At 44.1% G+C, this 25,383-nt stretch overlaps 1 protein-coding gene across 1 annotated transcript; it reads right to left on the bottom strand.

Annotated features, from left to right (window-relative positions):
• Window positions 1-293: 293 nt before the first annotated feature.
• On the bottom strand, window positions 294-25,383 carry LOC120718393 (tripartite motif-containing protein 16-like). Its single transcript, XM_040006941.1, has 2 exons — window positions 22,443-25,383; window positions 294-1,461 (listed from the first exon to the last, which is right to left on the bottom strand). Exons 1-2 carry the CDS (start codon window positions 23,932-23,934, stop codon window positions 1,280-1,282), a joined length of 1,674 nt encoding a protein of 557 aa, XP_039862875.1. The 5' UTR covers window positions 23,935-25,383; the 3' UTR covers window positions 294-1,279.

Here is a 25,383-nt window from a genome sequence, read left to right as displayed (position 1 = left end):
TACAGCAACTACAGAATAAAACCACTAACCAGACTGATGACAGATTTCAAACATGCTGAATATGAAGAGTAGTATCATTTAAACTCACATGATTATCAGCCATAAGAACAAATTCAGATTTATATTGATGTAAGGTATATAAATGTAAGTACAGTTTGAATCAGTGCAATATTATTTTCACACATCAATGTGGTGGGTTGCAATTTTAAAGCCAACGTGATAACGTGATATTCGGCCAACGGTGTGGAGATTCAGCTTTTTAGATTGAATTAAAATCAAGTCACTCAAATTAATTTTCTCTCTGAAAAGGAGCAGAATTCTTGAAACAGGGTTCTTTAAACAGAGTTATATGAACAGCAAAACAGTACATCACAATACACAAAACAAAAAGACAACACACGGCAAAACAAACAAAGCAAAGGCCAGGGTGTAGAGCCTTTAAGCACAATCAGTAGAGACACACAAAGTAACAAAAAGAAAAAGCTAGTGGGGTCATATCTGACCTTCCTGTAATAGGAGACAACAAACAGCTGCTGAGTAACTTTACCATTCCTTGTCCTTTCACTGATTTAGTTTTAAGTTTAAACTAGTACAAGTATTTTTCCAACTTTGCAAATGTTGATATTACAACAATTATGGATTAAATCACTGGTTAACTCCGATGCATCAATTTTTACCCACGTTGTTGTGTTTCTGATATTCAATACTTGTGTTACATAACTTGCCCTGCCTTTCTTTCCCCTCCTTATTGTCCATCACTTTTATGACTCCCTTTTACAGGGTTAGGGCCAAAGTGAGCTCAAACGTTTGAACTTAATGATTGTTGGCCCAGTTTGGACTGTCATACCAGGTGCATCTTCCAATGGGCCAAGTTCGACTATCTGTATGTCATAACCTGTCACCATGGTCTATAAATCTGTCAAAAGTTACATATAAGTTGTACTTAATAAATTACAGAGCAAACTGTATGCATGGACAGGTAATCATTCAACAGATGACACAGCCTTATGATATGAATATGGATAATATTTCACTTAAGTATATGAGTCTTATAGAGTTTGATTATAAGAGTTAAATGCTTAGCAGGGTAAATCCTCTATGAAAAACATTCCAGTGTGGATATCTACTGTGTACAAGCATACATGATTATATGTTATATATGTCCTCAAAAAATCCAGAACAAATGGACAGCTGAACTTCTCCGTCTAAAATGTAAAGCCTCATTTAGAAACTACACAAGTACATATAATGGTCAGGGATCAACATGAACCTGTCTTCTCTATTTGACTTTAATCAATTCTGAAGTGACTCCATCTCCATAAAGATATAGTCCCGCATAGAGCGGCTGAGTGAATGTGGTCTGGACTCTGTGGAGGAGAGTCATGGTTTCAGAGACGCTGTAGAAAGACAGAATACCTGCTCTGTGATCCAGGTACACTCCTACTCTGGAGGACCGAGGACCTGAGAGGACAGTTTGTGCACTGTTGTACAAGAACTGATAACTGTTAGTGTAACAATATAATGCCCAAGATTTGTCATTGAATCCAAATACACATTCATTGAGGCTCCCAACTCTGCTGATATTCTTGCATGTGACTGCTACACAAACCTCTCCCCCTCTCCACTCCACCTCCCAATAACAATGTTTAGTCAGACTCTCTCTACTCAGGACCTGAAAACACCAATCAGCAAATCTGTCTGGATGATCAGAGTAAAACTGTTGTTGTTTCATTCTTGTTACTTTTCTGTTCCCCTCAGATAATAACAGATGTGTGTTTGCTGTGTTTGGATCCAGTGTGATTTCATGTGAATATTTTAAGAATTCAGCTCTGGTCTTTGGCTCTGGTGGTGACAGTAAAACATCCACTTCAGTGACTGTCAGTGAGATGTTTGTCCATTCCTTTCTCAGAATGTCCTGTAGTATATCTCTGGTCTCTGACACAGCTGCTGTCACATCCTCAAAGTAGCTCAGAGGACGAATATTGATGCTGGATGAGTGTGTAGACTCACTGAGTGCTGACAGTGAGGGGTAGTTGTGTAGAAACTGGTTGTGATCCTCTGTGTGTGAGAGCTGCTCCAGCTCGCCGTCTTTCCTCTTCAGCTCAGCGATCTCCTGCTCCAGCTTCTCCTGAAGCTCTTTGACTCGACTCACTTCAGTTTCCTGCTGGGATCTGACCTGCTGCTTCACATCAGAGCTTCTTTTCTGGATGAGACGGATCAGCTCAGTGAACATCTTCTCACTGTCCTCCAGTGTTTTATCAGCAGAGCCATTGATGGCCTCCACCTCTCTTTGAAGCAGCTTCACATCTTTCTCTCGCTCCTGGATTCTCTGCTGGATGTTTAGTCGTCTCACCTCGAGCTCCTTCTGCTTCTCAGTCCTTTCTGCTGCAGCTGGGACTGTTTCATGGCCTTTATGTTCATCCATTGAGCAGACAAAACAGATACTCTGCTGATCAGTACGACAGAAAATCTTCATCACTTCATCATGACGAGAGCAGATGTTGTCCTGGAGCTTCTTGGAGGGGGCCACCAGCTTGTGTTTCTTTAATGATGGTGAATCATAGTGAGGTTGGAGGTGTTTCTCACAGTAAGAGGCCAAACAGAATAAACAGGACTTTATGGCTTTCCGCTTCCTCCCAGTGCAGACATCACAGGCCACATCTTCAGGTCCAGCATAGCAGTGATCAGCTGGAGCAGCTTGGATTCCAGTCTTCTTCAGCTGCTCCACTAAAGCTGCTAATATGGTGTTTTTCTCGAGGACAGGCCTCGGTATGAAAGTCTTCCTGCACTGAGGGCAGCTGTGGATTCCCTTCCTGTCCTCTTCATCAAAGTGGGTTTTAATACAGTTCCTGCAGTAGCTGTGTCCACAGGGAATAGTCACCGGATTTATCAGTATATCCAAACAGATGGAACAAGAGAAGGTTTCTCGGTCCAGCTGAACTCCTTTCTGCGCCATTTCTCCTCTCAGTGTCAGTGACTGTGTGCGTTTCTCTTCCGTATAACTGAAACTAGTCTGAGCTCTGATCTCCACAAAGACTTTTTCTTCAGTAAACGGAGCTTATCAGATCCTACACGTCACCACATGTTGGTTACACCCATGAGGAGGAAACATGTGGACAGAGAGGATGTGCTGTGTTTAAGAGCAGGAAGAAGAGGGAGGGCTATCAGGCTGTGCTTCACTCCAGGAAGAGGAGCAGTTTGAGAGCGATACTGTGTGTTTAACCCTTTTTATTTACCGCTCACCTCAACTTTTAAACCTGTCAACCCATTTTTCTTTATAAAAAAAACTTCCCTTTAGAAATGTCAGAGTTCTCCCTGAAGTTAACAAACAGTCCTTAAGTTTCAGTTAATACAGAAGGATAATAATCCTAAATATACAGATAATGAAGCCACTGACATGATGCTTATGTTGCATTTAAGTTCATGTTCATTTCAATTGTTTTTCTCCCTCAAAAACCATCAAACGTGAGCGGGTGCGCTAGATTTAGTAGTTGGCATATGAGGCAGTAAACAAATAAAAGTATTTTGAAACACATTCAGCTCCACAAAACTTTGATAAATATTTGACAAGAACAATAAAAAGGAACCTTGTGTTTTACTGAGTTGTGTGACTGATGTAGCTACGTGACTATAGTTGCCAATGAAGTGTAGGTAGAAGTTGGCGAATCTGAGAAATTGTTGCCGGTGTTTCCGGGATGTGGGAGTCAAAAACAAACCTGTCCTGGAAATCCTGGAGAACATTATTAATGAGTGCCTGAAAAAAACGTTGGAGAATTTATGAGTCCAAACGGCATCACAAGGAATTTGAAATGTCCAAGGGGTGTGTTGAATGCAGTTTTCCACTTATCCCCTTGTCTGATGCAAACCAGGTGATAAGCGTTGCACAGATGAAACTTTGTGAAGATATTGGCTCCGTAGAGGGGTTTGAAAGCTGAACTAATGAGGGGTAGTGGATATTTGTTTTTTATTGTTATATCTTTATATCCAGAAGTCAATACGTGGCAGGAGGGAACCATCCTTCTTCCCCACAGTACAGTATACCCTCGGAGTACAACGGCTCCTGATCTTTCCTCTACAGTGTAGAGCAGGGGTGTCAAACGTACGGCCCGCGGGCCGGATCAGGCCTGCAAACGGGTTTAATCCGGCCCGTGAGATGATTATGTAAAGTATAAAAATGAGCAGCAATTTTTCAATAAAGAAACTGCTGTTCCAATTGTGTCCATTGGATGGCGCAATAGCAATTGTGAGCTACTTTGTTTTGCCCGCGAAATTTAAACCTGATGTGCTTTGGCACCGTCATTGCCCCAATATGTCTCTGTCAAAAAAGAGAAAATTGGATGCAGAGTGCAGAGTGTTCCAAGAAAAAGGGTCATCCTCCTATTTATTCACGGAAGTGAATGGGAAAGCTGTATGTTTGGTGTGTTCCCAGCATGTTGCAGTGCTGAAAGAATATAACCTCCGTCGCCACTATGTGAGTCTTCATGCCGACAAATATGACAACTTTCAAGGACAGCGGAGAAGAGAGAAGGTGAATGAACTGTTGGCGGGTCTGAAGAAACAGCAGTCTGTGTTTACTCACAGCCGAGACATCAGTGATGCTGCAGTGAAAGCTAGCTACCTCATTGCTAACGAAATTGCACTAGCTTCAAAACCATTTAGTGAGGGTGAATTTGTAAAAACATGTATGATGAAGGCATCGGAGATTGTTTGCCCTGAAAAGTGCCAGGCCTTTGCAAATATCAGCCTGACAAGAACAGTTGCCGACAGGATTTCTGATCTTTCAGTGGATTTGGACAGCCAGTTGAAGCAAAAAATAGTCATTTATTGTGTTTTCAGTTGCAATTGATGAAGGCACGGACATTACAGATGTTGCACAACTGGCAATTTTCATCCGCGGAGTTGATGACACATTGACCGTCACCGAGGAGTTTGTGGAATTGGTACCGATGACAGATACAACGACTGCAGCTGATATTTTCACCGCACTCGTCAGCGCGCTGGACAGGGTCGGAGTGGACTGGTCCCGCGCTGTCAGCCTGGCTACAGATGGTGCGCCCTCAATGATCGGGTAGAAGTCAAGTCAAAGTCAAAGTCAAAGTCAACTTTATTGTCAATTCTGCCACATGTACAGGACATACAGAGAATAGAAACTTCGTTACTCTCAATCCCAAAGAAAGCAGGCGTTGTAAAAAAGTTCAGAGATAAAGTGCAATCTGCAAATGGAGGACGTGATTTTTGGACTTTTCACTGTATTTTGCATCAGGAGGCTTTGTGTTGCAAGTCACTGAAAATGGATAACGTCATGAAGGTGGTCATCCAAACTCTTAATTTCATCCGATCCAGAAGCCTCAATCACCGTCAGTTTGACAGTCTTCTCAGAGAGAAAGACCACATCTGTGGCCTGCCATACCACACTGAGGTAAGATGGTTGAGCCGAGGTGCTGTGCTGAGGCGTTTCTTTGATTTACGAGAAGAAATTGAACAGTTTATGGAAGAAAAGGGGAAACCAGTGTTAGAATTTCATTCCGCAGAATGGATGCAGGACCTTGCATTTATGGTGGATGTTACAGAGCACCTGAATAACTTGAACAAAGAGCTGCAAGTTGTCACGCAGTATTATGACAGCATACGCTCTTTCAAGTTGAAGCTGTTATTGTGGGAGACGCAGCTCGCTGGTGGTGATGCAGCTCACTTCCCCTGTCTGAAAAATGTGTGCACGATCCAAAGTGTGGCAGATATGAAGCGGTTTAAAGATAAAATAACGGGACTGTTACTAGAGTTTGAGCAACGATTTCAGATTTTTGGTGAACTGGAGAAAGACTTCAAAGTTTTTTGCTCGCCGTTCACCGTGAATCCCTTTGATCTGCCCATCAGGATCCAACTTGAAATAATAGACTTGCAGTGTGACTCGGATTTGAAGGGCAAATTTGCCGCAGCTGGCTTGAACACATTCTATCAGAATCTCTTGCCAGGTTACCCCAACTTGACAGCCCTTGCTGCAAAACTGTTGTGCATGTTCGGAACCACGTATCTTTGTGAGCAAGTTTTCTCTGTAATGAGCATAAATAAAACAAAACTGCACTCAAGGCTCATTTGGTGTGGGGACAGCTGAAGCCATTGGTTCCACTTCCATTAATGTCCCCTTTGGCACTGGAGAGGTGATCTGCTCTAGTCGCTGCACACATTTGTTAAGGTTGCAGGACTCTGCTACAGTCACTTGCAGAGATCGCATCTGATGCTGGATATTAATCAGACAATCCGCCATTCTTCGCCATCTTATCTCCTCCACATCCGACCTCCTTTTGTAGTGGGAGTCTGACGGTGCCATCATAACCTCCTCTGTTAGATTGGGTGACAGCTTTGGCCCATGGGTATGGTAGGACAACTCATAGTTGTCCAGATGTCCAGGGATTCGATGGACCCTGCTAGGATGGGGACTTCGTGTATCATCCTGATCTCTGGAGGCAGCCATGTCATGCAGGTGCAGCACCTCCGGCTCGAAGGACCACTTTGTACAGAATGGTGTACGTCAGTTTAATGTTGGGTGGTGCTGCAATAGTAACTATCCTCGGTCAGAAGGAGATGCTGACATCCAGGGATTAGATTACCACAGGTGGAGTTTATTGGTGGTCAGATGGATGGTACAGGGAGGTATGGCATAAAGTAGGAGGATGTGGAGGGGTGATATGGTGTGGTTTCTGTGACTAAGAACAGGGTATACTTTACAACAATAATACAGATTAAAGATTAAGGAAAGTGGCAACAAATTCCTCCACTACAAATCAGTCTGATACCACTTCTTACAGTGTTCACATTTACTAAGGCACTACCCAAAAGGTGCCACAAGAGGGCACAACACAAGAGATGACCTATTTACACTTATGCACTTAGTAAACAGTCAGCCCCCTACTTAGCCACATAATACAGCGTTATTACAGTGTACAAATTCACATAAACTGACAGGGGGAACAAACAAAGCAGGAACAAGCCCAAAACAATCAAATACCTGGGCTGCCATAGCTATCGCTAACTAGCACATATGCTAAAGGTAACTAAAGCCAATACACACAAGTAGCAGGGTAGACAGCTTAAGCATGGAACATTAACTCACGTTTATGTGACGCACACCCTCCCCAACAAATACAGGATGGGCTATTTGCTTCCCTTCCCAGCAGCTCTCTCCTCAATCGTTTGTCCAGGAATGAACTAAGACCATCTAGCTCAGAAGTCCCATGAATCCCATCACTGCCCAGAGGCTGCTGGGTAATGTAGTTCACACTAACACAGGCCTCTGAGATGAAGTGCAGCTGCGAAGAATATACTTTTTTCCATTAGGCTACAGCAGGCAATGAGGTGCGTTTAATGGCTTTCTGTTAATTTGAGTCTCCATGAAACCGCGATAAACAGGTATTTATGTTGGTATTTTTTATTACTGTGCCAACTCTTTATAGTTTTGTAAGCATTGGCTATATTGAGAGGTCTTATTTTATTCTTACTTAATTTTGCAAATTTATTTGAATTAGGCCCTCCAATTAAGATCGATTTTATGTTGTTGGTTGTAAAGATCTTGATGGATATTTTATTTTATTCTTTATTTCTATTTTTAAGTTTTATTTTTCAAGACTTTGAAGGACTCAGCACTGCAAGTGAGTGGCCGCTCAAGGTCAGCCCGGGAACCGCGAGGCAAACCACCAGGGAACGCAGCACATCGAGCTGCCAACTAGCATCCCGCTGGTCGTATAGGTCTACGACATGCAGGCAATGCCAGACAGAGAGTCGGCGCTACAGGCTGGAGAACTCTCACTTGCCACAGCGAGGCCCGACTGGCGTGTACGCCGGCGAAGCGGGCAACACGCCAGGGGACCACAGCCAGCAACCACGGGTGAGGCTTGGGATGTGAGCCGTCCACCCTCAAAGTCGAAGCCACCCCGAGCTGTTCACAGACAGGGAAGGGGGGGCTGGCAGCCTAGCCTGTGTAAGTGGAGGGCTGAGGAAGGCGATGACCTGAAGGCCCACCGCCAGCACCGTCACCACGTGCATATCCGCAGACAGAGGAGCCTCAAGAATCAACTCGCAATGAGACACTCGAGGTCAGACACAAAGTCCTAGCTACTGTGACACACAGGCAAGCACCAACAGGGAGCCAGCAGGCTGGGGACCTCTCACTCATTGGCCGAAATGTCAGACACAGCAAGGTCTGACAACCGCCACCCACGGCATGCGGTTGGAGAGACGGAATACCAGAAGCATGGGCAGTCGGCTTGGACGAGCCTATGCGTATGCCCCCTAAGGATTTCCAGCTGGAGCCTTCGGTGCCCAGGGCCCGAACCTGGAATCCCAGGAATAGAGAGAGGAAAGGGGAGCCGCAAGAGTGAACTCGAGGACGAGACACTCGAGTACATCCGGCGACGCAGGCTAGAACACAACACACTCGCTGGCAGGCGCATCAGACACAGCGAGGCCTGGCTAATGTGTAACGGGTGAACCGCCTGAAGGGAGCCTGGTGCTGCAGGCTAGAGAACACTCACTTACTGGCTGAGCATCAGACACAGCGAGGTCCAGCTGGCGCGTAAACCAGTGAAGAGCGGGCAATACGCCAGGAGAACACAGCCTGCAGCTGCAGCTGTAGCAGCAGCAGCGGTGGCGGCGGCTTAAGCTGCAGTCAGAGCCAAGAAGCCGAGGAATGACAGGAGTCCTGCTGGCCGTGTGAACCACGTACTGTGGGCAACACACCAGACAGAACAGGCTACACTAGGCTGGAGAATCCCACTCGCCGCAACAAGGTGAGACTGGCATGTAAGCCGGCGAACACGGGCAAACGCCAAGGGAACACAGCCTACCAAGACACTCGAGCACAGCAGCTACTACCGCTGTGACAGAATCCAGGATATGCGGATGGCGCTCCACACGGGAAGACAGAGCCGCCAGCTCGAGAAGTCAAGTCACAACAGATCCCCGCTTGGCACTAGGCAGTGACACCGTGCCAGGGAGAGAGAGCCTTTCGCAGCAGCTCGGCCACTCAGTGGATGGCCGAGGTAGGACAAGGCCCTGGGCCTGTCCCAGGAGCAGAGCAGCTGACCTGCACCATCCACGACAGGGTGGTGGCTCAGGCCACTGAGGGCCCAAGTGAGGAGCAACCCAAGGTTTATCACTAGGGCATAGCAACCACTCTGCGGTGTCTGTAGACAGGGGGCCAGAAGAGTGGGCCTGATAAGACACTAGCAGACAGTCGGGAGGTGTCAGCTCACTGAGCGGGCACCTGCTGGCCATGTGACCCACGACACAGGGGCAACCCACTAGACAGAGAGCCAGCGCTGTGTGCTGGAGAACACTCACACTCACTGTACTCACAGTACAGCTGCAAAGACGCAGGGCCAAGGCAGGGATGCAACCTGTAGGGTCCATCTAACCACGGAGCCGCCCAGCCGTTCACAGATGGGGGAGCTGGCAGTCTAGCCCGCTGAAGCCAAGTGGGGACTTAACCCAAAGGTCTGCCCCAGGGCTGAGCAGTCGCTAGCGCTGTCCGCAGACAGGGGAGCAGCAAGAGTGAACTTCGAAAACACTCATGACACTCATGCACAGCGCCGCAGTCCGGCGCGCGCAGGCCGGAGAACACCCACTCGCCAGCCGAAGAATCAGACACAGACACAGTGAGGCATGGGTGGCGTGTAAGCCGGCGAATGTGGGCAATATGCCAGGGGAAGACAGCCTGGAGCTGCAGTGCAGCCAGGGATGTGACTCGCCGGGGGTGTCAGCTCACTGAGCAGGCCCTGCCGGCCACGTAAGCCCGCAACATTTGGGCAATGTGCCAGACAGAGAGCCAGCGCCACAGGCCGGAGAAATGTCAACTGCTGGCCGAGCCGTCAGACGCAGCAAGGTATGACTGGTGTATGAAACCGGTGAAGCGCGTGCAATAGGCCAGGGGAACACAGCCTGCAGCAGAGCTGGCCACTAGGCCCAACTCAAAGGATGTCAGGAGGGAGGAGAGCGGCTGGAGGACAGCTGAGCCTAGGTTCCGAGTCCTCCCCACCTCAACTGAACACGGCCGTCTCTGCATGCCTGCATAGGCCCCTCAGCTTCTTCATAGCGAGGTGGTTGCAGGGCAAACAGGCAGTTCCATCAAGCAACCCTAGTCGTCTGACCGGAGCCAACCGTCAGAAACATCAACCTCCTGACAATCAAACCCCCACCAGCCCAGGCCTCAAGGAGGCGGAGCCATGGGAGGGAACGCTGTGGGAGGGGCCCAGAATCAGGCGACCCAAACATGGGTACACCTGTCTAGGCCCCACTCCAGTCGTAACCAGAGGGGATGGAAGTTCTTCAACATCCACCTCATGATAATCAACCTCCACCGGCCCGGGCCTCACAGAGGCGGGGCCGTGGGAGGGAATGCTGTGGGAGGGCCGCAGAACCAGGGAACCCAGACATGGGTACACCTGTCTGGACCCTACTCAAGTGGCAGCCAGAGGGGATGGAAGTTCTTCAACATCCACCTCACAATAATCAACCCCCACCGGCCCAGGCCTCACACAGGTGGAGCCATGGGAGGGAACGCTGCAGCCATCAACCTCATTTAGCCTGAGAGGCACAGGATTGGGGCGGGCTCTCCACGCCCAGCCTGCCTGCAGCTGTCAGGTCAAGCTCCATCCATAGATGGAGCGAGAAAATGGCCACCAGCAGGGCATAAGTAACCCTCATGCCCTTGTTAGGGCATGCCGCCCTGCCCAGGGAAGGCCCGAAGGGGCAATTAGGGACCAGGGGGGGCTAACGGGCTAACGGGGGAGGGGCCAAAGGCAGCTACTCCTGCAATGCCCGGCAGCAACCAACTGCAGGCAGGGGACCATAAATGTCGGGAGGCAGGGCACACACGGCCTGCAACCAGGCCAACCAGGCAGCAGTGGCACCTTAGGCAGTAGGCGCTGAGGCTGCGTGATAGCAACAACCTTGAGGTCCACTCTACTAGATGGGACCTCAGGAAGGGCTAATTCCCACACCCGGAGTGCTCCAATCAAGAGGTGAAGGGACCCATCTCGCCCGACACTGTGCCCGGGGACCAGCAGGGGGCAGCCCAAGAACAGGGGGGCAACACCAGAGGAGAGGATGGAAGCTTCTTCGACATCTGCCACCTGGCAGTCAACCTCCACAAGCCCAGGCCTCACAGAGGTGGAGCCATGGCAGGGACGTTGGGGGAGGGGCCAGCAGTAAATCAGCAACAGGTGTGGGGGGGTACCCAGCCCATGGCCTGCCTAACTGGTGTCACAGCAGTGGCAGCCATGTTCCCCATAGTAGCCTGCTCTCTCATTTTTTGAGGCAGAGAAGGGGGAGGGGCGGTCCATTTAATGCTTTCAAAACCAAGCACGGTCTGTCTAGTTTGTGCTGGCAACAAATCAGTGCATGCAAGCATCAGCTACTTCAGCCAGCACAGCATTCTCTAGGCTGCTTTCATGTTAGTCATTTATTTGCCCTTTTTCACCCAGGCACCGCAACACTGCTCGTCCCTATCTTCAAAAGGCAAAACTGCCATACACAAACATTCTTGGGACGTGTGGGCTGCCATACTTCTGCTACCAAGCAAAGGGGCGGGGCCACATGCTAACCAGGATGTGCTAACAGGCAGCCGGCAGTAGCCGCCACCTGAATTCCCCTTTCACTGTTTATTAGCTCCTGTGTCACATTGCTGACACACTGCATATGCTTGGAACTTTCCCCAATGTAGCCGAGCTATGAGCGGAGCACCTACTGGCCGCGTTAACCCGCGAGCTGCGGGCAACACGCCAGACAGGCTAACCGGCTAGAATGCTACTCGCAGGCCGGTTAACGATTAGCTGGCAGGAACCGTAGCATAATTCCCTACTCTTTATTCCCCACAGTGTTAAGCAGGCCAACAGCGAATGCTTGCAACGCTGAAGCCGTATCCCCTCTGTGTTAACACACATAGCAGCCGAGCTGCACAGTGCCAAGGCGACAGCGAATGCTTGAATGCTGAAGCCGTGTCCCTGCTGTGTTTCCTCACCGTAGCTGAGCTACTCGCTAGTGTTGCGAAAAGCAGTTCCACCCCGGTTCTTTTTTATTCCTCGGGCATCCAGAGACGGCACCAGACTCAGTAGTCATTCATTACACAAAACCTTTATTCATCTTTATTCATCTTCATTCATCTTTAGTTAAGCATGCATCTTCTAGAAGGGGAGATGTGCAAGGCCGGTGTCCCTCTGCAGATCTTCCACTCCTTTGTTTGTTACAGTCAGCTTTATAGAAGTGACCCCATCATAAAACCCCCATGGTGTGCTGCAAACTCTGTGTTTGTGTGTGTATGCACGAGCACGTGAGTGCCTGTATGTGCGCGTACCCATATGTCTATGTGAGTGCACATGAGTGACTGTGCATGTAGGTGTGGGTGCGTCGTAACAGTCAAAGCACTGTGTGTGTGTCTCTGTGTATGTGACTTCCTGCCGGTCATAAAAGTAATCTCCTCACTCAATCTACACCAAATTACTTTAGACAACATACAAAACACAGTTAACATATTACACATACTGAGACCCCCACTTTGCATCCACTGGGCCATTGCCCTCTTGTTGTCTTACATTTACAGATAAGGTGGAGAGTCTCCTGCAAACCTACTTGTAAATTATAACAATTATGACCGTTTATTAGATTCAGGTTAAAGCATCAGCAACCCCCAACTGTAGCTTCCTGTCTCCTTTTATGACAGCAACAATTACAACAATTACACACACTCTCAGGCCTACAGCTAAGCCAAACTGAAACACAGACAAATCCTTCCTTATTCCTCTGATCTAAACAAATTTAACACATCATATTATAATAATTATTTTCTTGTACTCACACTAGCTGGCAGCCGCACAGCGTGGTCCGACCAGCGCATAAGCCTGTTTTTTTTTTTTTCGAGGCGACGTGCCAGGGAAGGGGGACCAACCAAGGCGAAGCAAAGGGCCAGCTAGGTGGAAGCAAGCTAAGGGATACCAGGGCATACCAAGGGAATACCGGGGAACACCAGGGCATACAGGGGGAATACCGGGGCTACCAGGGGAGTACCGGGGAATACCAGGGGAGAGGCAGCGCCCATGGAGGATGCGGAAGCACGCTCCTGATGGACGCACATTCATACAGAACTCTCAAGGCACTCACACAAATCAAATTCAAATTCAAATTCAAATTCAAATTCAAATTTTATTTGTCACGTACACAGTCATACACAGTACGATATGCAGTGAAATGCTTGGACAACTGCTCGTGACCCAAAGAAAACAAAAAAAGGAAAGGCTATGAATAAGATAGGAAATAAATATGAAAAATTAAAAAGAAAAATTAAAAAGGGTAAATTTTTAACAGACAAACAAGTGGAGATCAAACAATCACTGGTGTCACGTCTGCACAGCTGTTTTATACGTGAGCTGTGGGATGCAGATGGCTGTTTAGTTCTGACTTACTAGCAAAGTTCATCTTCATATGTGGATGTCTGTAATGCTGTATGTGTATGACATGCAGTGTTGGGAAGGTTACTTTTAAAATGTATTCCATTACAGAATACAGAATACATGCCCCAAAATGTATTCTGTAACGTATTCCGTTACGTTACTCAATGACAGTAACGTATTCTGAATACTTTGGATTACTTAATAGATTATCATGCTTTTTACAACAACGTGAATGTACTATTGCTGTGTGATTTATTACTATTACTGAAGGTCCGCGACTCCGAACTGTAGTAAAGGGACCTCTGACTAATACGGCGGGGTCCCTGTCGGCTCGTAGCCGAAAAATAGCTTTACTTTGTTGTGTGGGTCAACTTTTCTTGCGAGAGACAGAGAGAGGCGTTGAAAGACTGCTCCAACGGAACTTATTGTTTTCGGAGGAAAACACGAACATGGTGTACAGTCGAGTCTTAATAGCTTACTTACAACTGGGCTCGTCAGGCACTCTTCTTGGCTGCAGTGGTTATTATTATATTTACATGCTTCCAGCTCCCCTTTTTCCTCGATGACAACTCGTACCTTTCCACTCCCCTTTTTCTCCCTCCTCGCGCTCACAGACCCATAACGTGTATGGCAGTCCATTCTCCCTGCAGCACGGACTACACTGCCCATGATGCTACATTCTTTAGAGCTATGCTTGTAGCATTCAGCCTGTTAGCTTAGCACAACAACAACAACAACGAAAAGGCGCTCTCTCACCCAGGAAACACACAGTCGCAGAGAGAGAGAGAGAGAGCGTCGCCCTGTAACCATGGCAACCGTAACGCTGCTGCCTGGAACAACAGACCGTAGCTGTCAAACAAAACCCAAACAGTCCTGACCCACGACAAAATGAAACAGGAAAGTACCGCCGTGTAATCCATTTATTTCAACAAAGTAACTGTATTCTGAATACCACCTTTTTAAACGGTAACTGTAACGGAATACAGTTACTCATATTTTGTATTTTAAATACGTAACGGCGGTACATGTATTCTGTTACTCCCCAACACTGATGACATGTAAAGATGTTGGTGAACTGTTGTTAAATATCTGGAATTGGTACAGTTCTAAAGCATGCTGTTCAAATTTAGCATCCCTGCTAGCAGACACACTCTGTCCCTTTCATTTCTGCGATGTCAGGTGACTTTGGTGTCATGAGCTCTACAGCTCTACGAGCTCTACGAGCTCTACAGAGGGTTGTGCGATCAGCTGAGCGCACCATCCGCTCCGAGCTCCCTGACCTGCACTCAATCTACAGCAGGCGGTGCTGGACCAAGGCCAGGAAGATCGTGAAGGACCTCAGCCATCCCAACAACGGACTGTTCTCTCTGTTGAGGTCAGGAAAGCGATTCCGCTCCCTGAAGACCAACACAGAGAGACTGAGGAGGAGCTTCTTCCCGCAGGCGATACGGTCTCTCAATCACACCACCACACAGTACTGACCCACACATACAGTTCTTACACACACACTGGACATTCTGGACATTGTTTTCACTTCATCACTTAAATCACTTTAAGCATATTTGCACTGCAGAAGACATAATGTGGATTGCACAACACTGGACACTATATTCTTCATTTCCAGTTAATATTTGTACAGCTGCTGTTATTGTGTATATATTTATTATATTTATTCATACATTCTTATATAGTTCTGTATTGTGTATTTTGTTGTACAGTTATTTTATTTTCAACTTTAATTTATATATTTTATCTTATTCTCTCCCAGTTAAATTTACCCTTCATTCTAATTTGTGTTGTACAGTTATTTCCTTTTTAACCTTAATTTATATTTTATTCCTTCCTAGTAAAATTTACCCTTTTTAATTTTTCATATTTATTTCCTATCTTATTCATAGCCTTTTCCTTTTTTGTTTTCTTTAGGTCACGAGCAGTTGTCCAAGCATTTCACTGCATATCGTACTGTGTATGACTGTGTACGTGACAAATAAAATTTGAATTTGAATTTGATAAGGCTTAAGGGCAAGTTTAATACAGAAGATCTGTAATTGCTTAACCGCCTGCTTTCAGGTATGGTGCTGGTCCTATGGTGCTGAGTTGCATCAAAAGAACACCATACCACTGTGAAGCAGAGGTTGGAAACATCATGCTTTGGGGCTGTTTTTCTGAAAAGGGACCAGGACGACTGATTCATGTAAAGGAAGGACTGAATGGGGCCATGTATTGTGACATTTTGAGTGAAAAACTCCTTTCCTCACCAAGGACATTGAAGATGAATTGTGGCTGGGTCTTTCAGCATGACAATGATCCCAAATACAGCACCCGGATAACAAAGATGTGGCTTCATAAAAAGCATTTCAAGGCCCTGGAGTGGGCTAGCCAGTCTCCAGATCTCAACCTCATAGAAAGTCTTTGGAGGGAATTGAAAGTCTGTGTTGCCCAGCGATGGCCCCAAAACATCACTGCTCTAGAGGAGATCTGCATATAGGAATGGGCCAAAATACCAGCAACAGTGTGTGAAAAACTTGAGACTTAGAGAAGACTTTGAGAAAACATTTGACCTCTGTCATTGCCAAAAAATGGTATAAAACAAAGTATTGAGAGAAACTTTTGTTATTGAAGAAACACTCATTTTCCACCATAATTTGCAAATAAATTCTTTAAAAATTAGATTATGTGATTTTCTGGATTTTTTTTCTCATTTTGTCTCTCACAGTTGAGTAATATCCATGATGAAAACTACAGGCCTCTCTTATCTTTTTAAATGGGAGAACTTGTACAACTGGTGGCTGACTAAAAACAAGTTACTGAAAAAGTATTCATGCTTAAAGTGCTTCACTGAGCTGAAATGTAAACTTAAAACATCAAGATATATTAAAATAAAAAGGAAAATCAAAATTAAAAGGACCTCAAAGGCTTCAAACTGAACATCTCAATATCTGAATAGCTTGATATATTATGGACTATCCTCCATTGCAGTCACATGCCTCTCCAGTCACATACCCCTTGAAGTCATGCTAAGGAGAGACACGACGATCAGCAGTGTGGCTTCATGTTGAGAAAAAGCACTACAGATGTGATGTGGAAATGTGTTTATATTGATGAAAACTCAAAATCAAACCAAAGAGATAAATTCATGCTGCTTATCGCAGTTGGACCATCAATTCTTCAAATGTAACTTTGAGCTCCTACATGTGTCATATTCATTGTTAAGTCACAGTTTCACATCAAAGTTTTAAATACCTATGCTATGTAACTTTATCTCAGGTTAACCGAAGGTCTCAAACACGTTGACACACATTTGATGACTCCAGGTGATAATGCCTTGAGCCTTGTGCTTGAGTAAAAGCTGATCTCCCCCCTGACTGCTGCAGAGTTCCTCCTGTTCCTCTGTAATCTGTGGAGGCTCTGGTACCTCCTGGTCCAGACTGAAGTTCCTCGCGTGGTTGCAGACCTGCTGCTCATCCAGATCCTCCTCTTCCTTACAGTCCTGTTGTTGTGGGAGATCTTGAGGAACAAAAAAACACAGGAATGTGATGAAACAAGAACACACATTCAACCGTACAGAGTTAAAAACATGTCCATACCTATGATGTGTGAGTTTCTGTCGGGTTTCCGGCTGATATCCAGCAGTCTGTGCTGACGGTTGATCTGCACAGACTGCTGGCAAAAAAAAAGATTTAATATGAAGGCAATATGAGCAGAGAGTACAAACAAGTTGAGGAATTGGCTGTGTTAGTGCAGTGAGAGAGTTATTTGTAAAGAAAACAGTTTTCACTAGCAGTCAAAAACACTTACACCTGCATTTTTATTTTGTTAGATAGGAACAAAATGATAGCAGAAGTGCTGCCACGTGTCTGGCCCGAAAAAGAGGACCAATTTGCTTATTTGGTAGTTCAATAAAAGGCTTCAATTAGTTAAGAGTGAGGGAACAAATTAGTTTTATGTTTGAAGTTTTGTCGTGGTATACAATATTTGAAATGTTAAAAAACAAACAAAACACTACATTTTCAGAAATATTAGTGGGTGTTTCCTTGTTTGTTTGTTTTTGTTCACTAAAGTGGCCCTCACATAAGATGACAGTGCCAGCAGTGGCTCACAGCTGATGTAACTTTGAGACCCCTGGTATACATGCTGCTCAGTGCGTGGTTTTTTTTTTTTTGTGAGACTCAGGGATCACAGTTTTTTTGTAGCCATTTCCCTCATTGCTGGGTTTCAGAAATATCTGTTTTATTTTTGTGAAGGAGAAGCTCTCAAAACTTGAATCAAGTCACTGACTGGCCAATAGGTGTGTCGAATTTTGGATCACCTCAAATTTCTTGGGACCTCGGCCGAGTACATACTAAAAAGTACCTGGTACCAGGTATTACCAACTAATGGTTAACCCATAAAATTAAGTCAGGTCAAGTAGATACTAGTGGAAAACGGCTACCATTCTCTTCTTTCTCCCTCATCCTTGCTAGAGATGATCAGTGCATGTTCAACAGTTTCTGGTGCATAAAAGCTGAGACCTATGGGGAGGTTTTCCATGCAGTGTATGAGAGTTCCTTGTTCCAGTTCCTGCACTGCATTCTGTTCAAACCTAGACACTTTTAGATACTGTGTAGACATATTCCTGTGTCAACTGTGTCTTAATATTCCTGCCAAATATTCTACATATGATTCTTAATGATAGTCTAAGGAGCTGGGAAAGAAAAGCGTCTGGACTTTTTCAGGGTTTCAGGGTCAAATGGTGGAGAGTCCCCCCCCCCGAGAGGAACAAAGGACTCCCTAATGATCCTCTAACTAATCACATGAGCCAAGGTGTGAAAACGGGTGTGGATCACAATCAGCCAGGGTTTCGGTTGAGCGCATTGTGAAACCTGGCCCCACCCTATCATGTGATTTCCTGAGGTCAGGTGGCCCAGGGCGTGAGTGGGTGTTAAGGCATCTGGGAAGAGATCTTAAAACTGAATTATAGATGACAGACAGTTGGTGTCGTAAGCCACCGCCCCTGTTCAAAGATGGTCGCTCACAGTGGAAATAAATGAATTCTTTTACTCCTTTTTCAAACCATCTGTCCTCTCTGTCCAATATGTGAACATTAGTATCCTCGAAAGAGTGACCTTTATCCTTATCTCTCACTGTCCACATCATTTGAGGAAAGATGTGGACACTTCCATAAGGCAGGTTTCTCTTAAAAACATAAATAGATGTTACCCTGTCAATCAATTCTTCTAACTTTTTTAAGAAAGATACGTTTGGACTGCTCATTCTATGAAATTCATCCAGAGACCTTGATGCATGTGGTTTGGTAGTGTCCCTACTCCTGCACCTTCTGGAATGATCTAGCGTGACTCATTATTGAAAATATTGACTAACTTTTCTTTGTGCTGGAATGGTGTAATGTTTGGTTTCCACAATGATAAAAAATAACAAGAGAATTAAATTTAAACAACCTATTAATAATCCTAGGTAACTATCACATCCACAAAGCAAAATTTAGTCATTTTAAATCTTTGTTCAAAACGTTTCAAAAGGAAACCGAGCGCAACACTAAAAAGCTATTTAGACCTTCCACCTGTGCCTAGTTCTTTTTATGTTTTTGTATAATAATCTCTCCATGGCTCTGTTCTACCTATGAGCAACTATCAATGAAAATTATGGAAAAAAATATCACACAAAAATCTCACAAAAATCTAAACGGGTAAAAGCGTATGCCTGCTGAGCGGCACGGGGGAAATGGCTTTCCAACAAACAATAAACCAAACAATTAGAATCAGAATACTTTATTGATCCCTGGGGGAATTAACCACGTTTGACAAAAAGCCATACATATATGTGACTCTCTTATGGATCAGGCAGCATGTTATGGAGTCGTGTGTCTTTAACTTGCTGAACCACATCCCTACAAACACTCATCAGAGATCCGTTTCTCAGTATTTTAGCACTCTTAATCTCTCTGCAGGCTTATGTATCGCTGTTGTAGCTGAATCTGGTTCCACTCACTGAACCACGGTCCGTTTTAAGATGATTTTATGATCGCTTTAAATCCGTCCTCGTGTCTCGTTTTCACAGTTATACTGCGCTCACTGTCCTTTTCCTCCACATTACAGACTTAATTTTACAACGGCTTATTTATTTATTATTTATTTTTCCGTTGTCGCCTAATGTTTGATTTTCATTCAGCTCTATCATAGCCTTCAACCTCTCTCCCGCCATCAACTTCTGCTCTTATTTCACTTCCTGATAAGTCACTTCCCTCTGCTGTCTGAATTGAATTGTACTCACTACCGTTCAAAAGTTTTAGAACACACCAATTATTCTAGTTATTGCAATTAAAGTTTCATGTCAAATGTTAAAGTCCAATGAAAAGATTGAAAAGGTACAAATGTAAGTGATGAACTGCCAGAGGTTAAAAAAGGTAAGGTTATAATAATAATAATAATAATAATAATAATAATAATAACAATAACAATAATTAAAACTTTATTTATTTCAAACTCTTCACAAGAACCACAGCATGCTTCACAATAATATAAAACAGATGTATATAAAACAATACAACTGCTCATACAGCACAACTCTAGTTAAAAGCCAGTCTAAATAAATGAGTCTTTAGCTGCTGTTTAAAAGAATAAATACAATGAGGTTACCCAAAACTGAAAAATAATGTACATTTCAGAATAATACAAAAATGCCCTTTTCAGTGAGCATAAAATGGGTTATCAATTTAAAGATGTTCTGCAGCAATGGAGGTTGATCCTGGACCATAAAATACTGCCAGTGGACTACTGATGACTGGAAGATGGTATTGAAATCTTCGGTTCATCACGCAGAATCTTTGTACACCATCAAGAAGGTGAAAGGATGGTTCCACAGTGTGTGGCATCAATTGTGAAACATGGAGGAGGAAGTGTGATGATCTGGGGCTGTGTTGCTGGATCCAGGGTCGATGACTTGTACAGAGTGAGAGGAACCCTGAACCAAAACATAAGTCCAAGCTATGCCAGAACTATTTCAGGAAAAAAGAACAAGTTGGTAAGCTTGAAAATATGCAGTGTCCAGCACAGTATCCAGACTTACCCCACTGAGCAGGTTTGGGATGAACTGGACAGAAGAGTGAAAGCAAAGCAACCTACAAGTGCCACACATTTATCGGAACTTTTGCAACAGATATGGGAAGAACTTTCTGAAGAATGTTTAATTTCTATTGTAGAAAGAATGCCACAAGTGTGCTCACCTGTTATGTCTGCTAAAGGTGGCTACTTTTGGCTGGTAGTGTATATATGAGGACACTTTTTGCTACAGCATCAAAAACTACAGCAGATTCTTATGGATATTTTGAATTTGTCCACAAATTCTTTGTATGATAATAAAAACATTATAATAGATGTCCTTATTGTTCCATATTAGGTATATATTAATATACTAGTAATACTAATATATACATATTAGGTATGTATGTGGGGAGAAAACCGTTCAATGAGGTGCCTGAATATTATTCATTTACATTATTCATAATCCAGTAAAAAAAAAAAGATAAATGAAATAGACATAAATTACATGTTTATTCTTGTGGGAAAAAATGAAATGTGTTACAGACATACATTGCACACATTAAAATACATTAAATACATTAAAAACATTAAATATATTAAAATACATTAAAATCACTAGTGTCTTATAATTCTTTTCAAAAACATTCCTGATGACATGATGCACAGTAATATGTGTTTAATACACTGTTAATGTTCTGATTTGATGACAGATTTCACCAGGTGCAGGACAGACACATTTCTGAAATTCTGATGCAGATTACCATGATTAATGACACAATGCACTTTATTATTTAAGCTTTAATCAGCCTGAAAACATAGCAGAATGCAAAACATGTGGACAATCTGAGCTGAGCTACCACTCCATCCCTTTTAGCAGGGTGAAGGCACATCTCTTGTGTTATTAATCAGATTTCAGGTTCATCGTGACTTGCTGAACACAGAAATGCATTATTAAAGTCCATTTGTCAATTTTATGGTCAAGGTCAGTTTTGGGATTTTTATGGTCATTCCATTGTATAATTCTATCACATGTTTGCTACACATTTTACTTTTGTATCTTCCCTCATTTCAAACACCACGAAGTCAAAAGCTACTATTTCCACGCAGAAAGAGTCAAAATTGTGTGAGTGCACGATAAATATTTCCATGTACAGCCAAACATTCCAACTTTTAAAACAGAAACTGTTCAAACTTAACCCACTCTGTCTCTGTACAGCAGCTGCACATTCAGTCAGATTAAACTATTTAAAGGACTCAGCTTAGGGCAAATAAACATTTCTATTCTCCACAATATACAGGTCCGTATTATTTGTTTTTATATTTAAAAAGTTTAACTATACTTTGTTTACATTATATAGTTTCCCTTACGCAGTATGATTGGGAGGCATGTCATATTTTCATTGCTATGCAGATGTAACCCATCTTTATCTATCCATAGCACTAGGTGGCAAAAACAATTAATTAACTGCAGGAATGCCTTAAAGACATAAAGACATGGATGACCTTGAATTTCTTGGTTCTGAATTGAGATGAAACAGATCTGGCACAATGTCTCAACTTCATTGGAATTGAGGTTGTGCCATGGTTATCAGCCATAAGAACAAATTCAGATTTATATTGATGTAAGGTATATAAATGTAAGTACAGTTTGAATCAGTGCAATATTATTTTCACACATCAATGGACCACTGAACTTCTCAGCTTCTAAAATGTAAAGCCTCATTTAGAAACTACACAAGTACATATAATGGTCAGGGATCAACATGAACCTGTCTTCTCTATTTGACTTTAATCAACTCTGCAGTGTCTCCATCAGAGTGACAAAACCGAATTCCAGCATAGAGCGGCTGAGTGAATGTGGTCTGGACTCTGTGGAGGAGAGTCATGGTTTCAGAGACGCTGTAGAAAGACAGAATACCTGCTCTGTGATCCAGGTACACTCCTACTCTGGAGGACCGAGGACCTGAGAGGACAGTTGGGACTTTGTTGTGCCAAAATTTATAGCTGTTTGTGTCACAACGTAATGCCCAAGATTTGTCATTGTATCCAAGAAAACATTCATTTAGGCCCGTTTTTCTGCTGATATTCTTCAATGTGACTGCTACACAAACTCCTCTCCCTCTCCACTCCACCTCCCAATAACAACATTCAGTCAGAGTCTGTCTACTCAAAACCTGATAACATCCAGTGAATCTGTCTGGATGATCAAAATTAAATTGTTGTTGGTTCATAAATGTTGCTTTTCTGTTCCCCTCAGATAATAACAGATGCGTGTATGCTGTGTTTGGATCCAGTGTGATTTCATGTGAATGTTTTAAGAATCCAGCTCTGGTCTTTGGCTCTGCTGGTGACAGTAAAACATCCACTTCAGTGACTGTCAGTGAGATGTTTGTCCATTCCTCTCTCAGAATGTCCTGTAGTTTATCTCTGGTCTCTGACACAGCTGCTGTCACATCCTCAAAGTAGCTCAGAGGACGAATATTGATGCTGGATGAGTGTGTAGACTCACTGAGTGCTGACAGTGAGGGGTAGTTGTGTAGAAACTGGTTGTGATCCTCTGTGTGTGAGAGCTGCTCCAGCTCGCCGTCTTTCCTCTTCAGCTCAGCGATCTCCTGCTCCAGCTTCTCCTGAAGCTCTTTGACTCGACTCACTTCAGTTTCCTGCTGGGATCTGACCTGCTGCTTCACATCAGAGCTTCTTTTCTGGATGAGACGGATCAGCTCAGTGAACATCTTCTCACTGTCCTCCACTGCTTTATCAGCAGAGCCATTGATGGCCTCCACCTCCTGTTGAAGCAGCTTCACATCTTTCTCTCGCTCCTGGATTCTCTGCTGGATGTTTAGTCGTCTCACCTCGAGCTCCTTCTGCTTCTCAGTCCTTTCTGCTGCAGCTGGGACTGTTTCATGGCCTTTATGTTCATCCATTGTGCAGAGATAACAGATACTCTGCTGATCAGTACGACAGAAAATCTTCATCACCTCATCATGACGAGAGCAGATGTTCTCCTGGAGCTTCTTGGAGGGGGCCACCAGCTTGTGTTTCTTTAATGGAGCTGCATCATAGTGAGGTTGGAGGTGTTTCTCACAGTACGAGATAACACAGACTAAACAGGACTTGATGGCTTTCAGCTTCCTCCCAGTGCAGACATCACAGGCCACATCTTCAGGTCCAGCGTAGCAGAGATCAGCTGGAGCAGCTTGGAGTCCAGTCTTCTTCAGCTCCTCCACCAACTCTGCTAACATGATGTTTTTCTCCAGGACAGGCCTCGGTGTGAAAGTCTTCCTGCACTGAGGGCAGCTGTGGATTCCCTTCCTGTCCTCTTCATCAAAGTGGGCTTTAATACAGTTCATGCAGTAGCTGTGTCCACAGGGAATAGTCACCGGATCCTTCAGTAGATCCAAACAGATGGAACAAGAGAAGGTTTCTTCATCCAGCTGAACTCCTTTCTGCGCCATTTCTCCTCTCAGTGTCAGTGACTGTGTGAGTTTCTCTTCCTTATAACTGAAACTAGTCTGAGCTCTGATCTCAACAACACGTGTTTCTGCAGTGAATGGAGCCTGTCAGCTCTTACACGTCACCACATGTTGGTTACACCCATCTTCAAAGTGCAGATCTGAGGGGGAGGGAACGAGGAAACACGTGGACAGAGAGGAGGTGCTGTGTTTAAGAGCAGGAAGAAGAGGGAGGGTTATCAGGCTGTGCTTCACCCCAGGAAGAGGAGCAGTTTGAGAGCGATACTGATACTGTTTGTTTAACCCTTTTTATTTACTGCTCACATCAACTTTTAAGCTTGTTAACACTTTCTTCTACATAAATAAACTTCACTTTAGAAATGTCAGAGTTCTCACTGAAGTTAACAAACAGTCCTTCAGTTTCAGTCAATGCAGGAGGATAATGATCCTAAACATACAGATAAGGCAGCCACTGACATGATGCTTATGTTGCATTTAAGTTTATGTTCATTTCAGTTGTTTCTCTCCCTCAAACACCATCAGAGGTGAGAGGGTGCAGCAGGTGTAGTAGTTGGTATATGAGTCAGTAAACAAATTAAAGTGTTTTCAAACACATTCATCTCCACAAAAATGTGATAAATGTTTGACAGGAATAATAAAAAGAAACCCTGACTCCTTTAAAAATATTTTTCTGTTGTTACAGTTGAGTTGATCACAACTTCTACAATCATTTTTAACAGGAACGTGGCTAAATACAGGTATGTGAGAACCAGTCAAAAGTGGCAAAAGTCTAGACATTCTGTACTTAAGCAGAAGTACAGACACTAGTGTTAAAAAAAACTTTACTACAGTAAAAGTTGAAGTACTGGTTCAACTTTTTTACTCAAGTAAAAGTAATTAAGTATAGGCTTTGAAATGTACTCAAAGTAAAAAAAAAAGAAGTAAAAAGCAGTTCTTTGCAGGACGTTTCTCCCACCTATTTTTTTTATAAAGCTAACTGAACCTTGTGCTATAGTAATGTAATATTCTAATCGTATTCAACTTGAGTCAGAAGAAAAAGAAGGAATTTTTTTTTTAAATTGCAATTTTTTTAATGCCATTATTGTACAAAGTGCCTTTGCCTCTTAACAGGAAAATGAGCACAGTCAGAGGTTAAAGTGAGATTCAGCAGGTGGAGAAACCAAAAAGTCAGTTTTAATCGCTCAGTGGTGGGGAAAAAAATCACAAGTTTGCCCGGCCCATCGGAGCCATCCGTGGGGAGGAAGCAACGATCGCGCCGCCGGCCCGGCACCCCATAGCCAGATGTTTGGACTAGTTTACAACTGTTGAGAATACAGGCAGTGCAGAAATATTAGGCAAATGAGTATTTTGTCCACATCATCCTCTACATGCATGTTGTCTTACTCCAAGCTGTATAGGCTCGAAAGCCTACTACCAATTAAGCATATTAGG

Source organism: Simochromis diagramma, unplaced genomic scaffold (genome assembly GCF_900408965.1).
Source record: "Simochromis diagramma unplaced genomic scaffold, fSimDia1.1 OVJJ01000141.1, whole genome shotgun sequence".
NCBI classification, from domain to species: domain Eukaryota; kingdom Metazoa; phylum Chordata; class Actinopteri; order Cichliformes; family Cichlidae; genus Simochromis; species Simochromis diagramma.
This window is presented reverse-complemented; position numbering and strand designations above follow the sequence as displayed.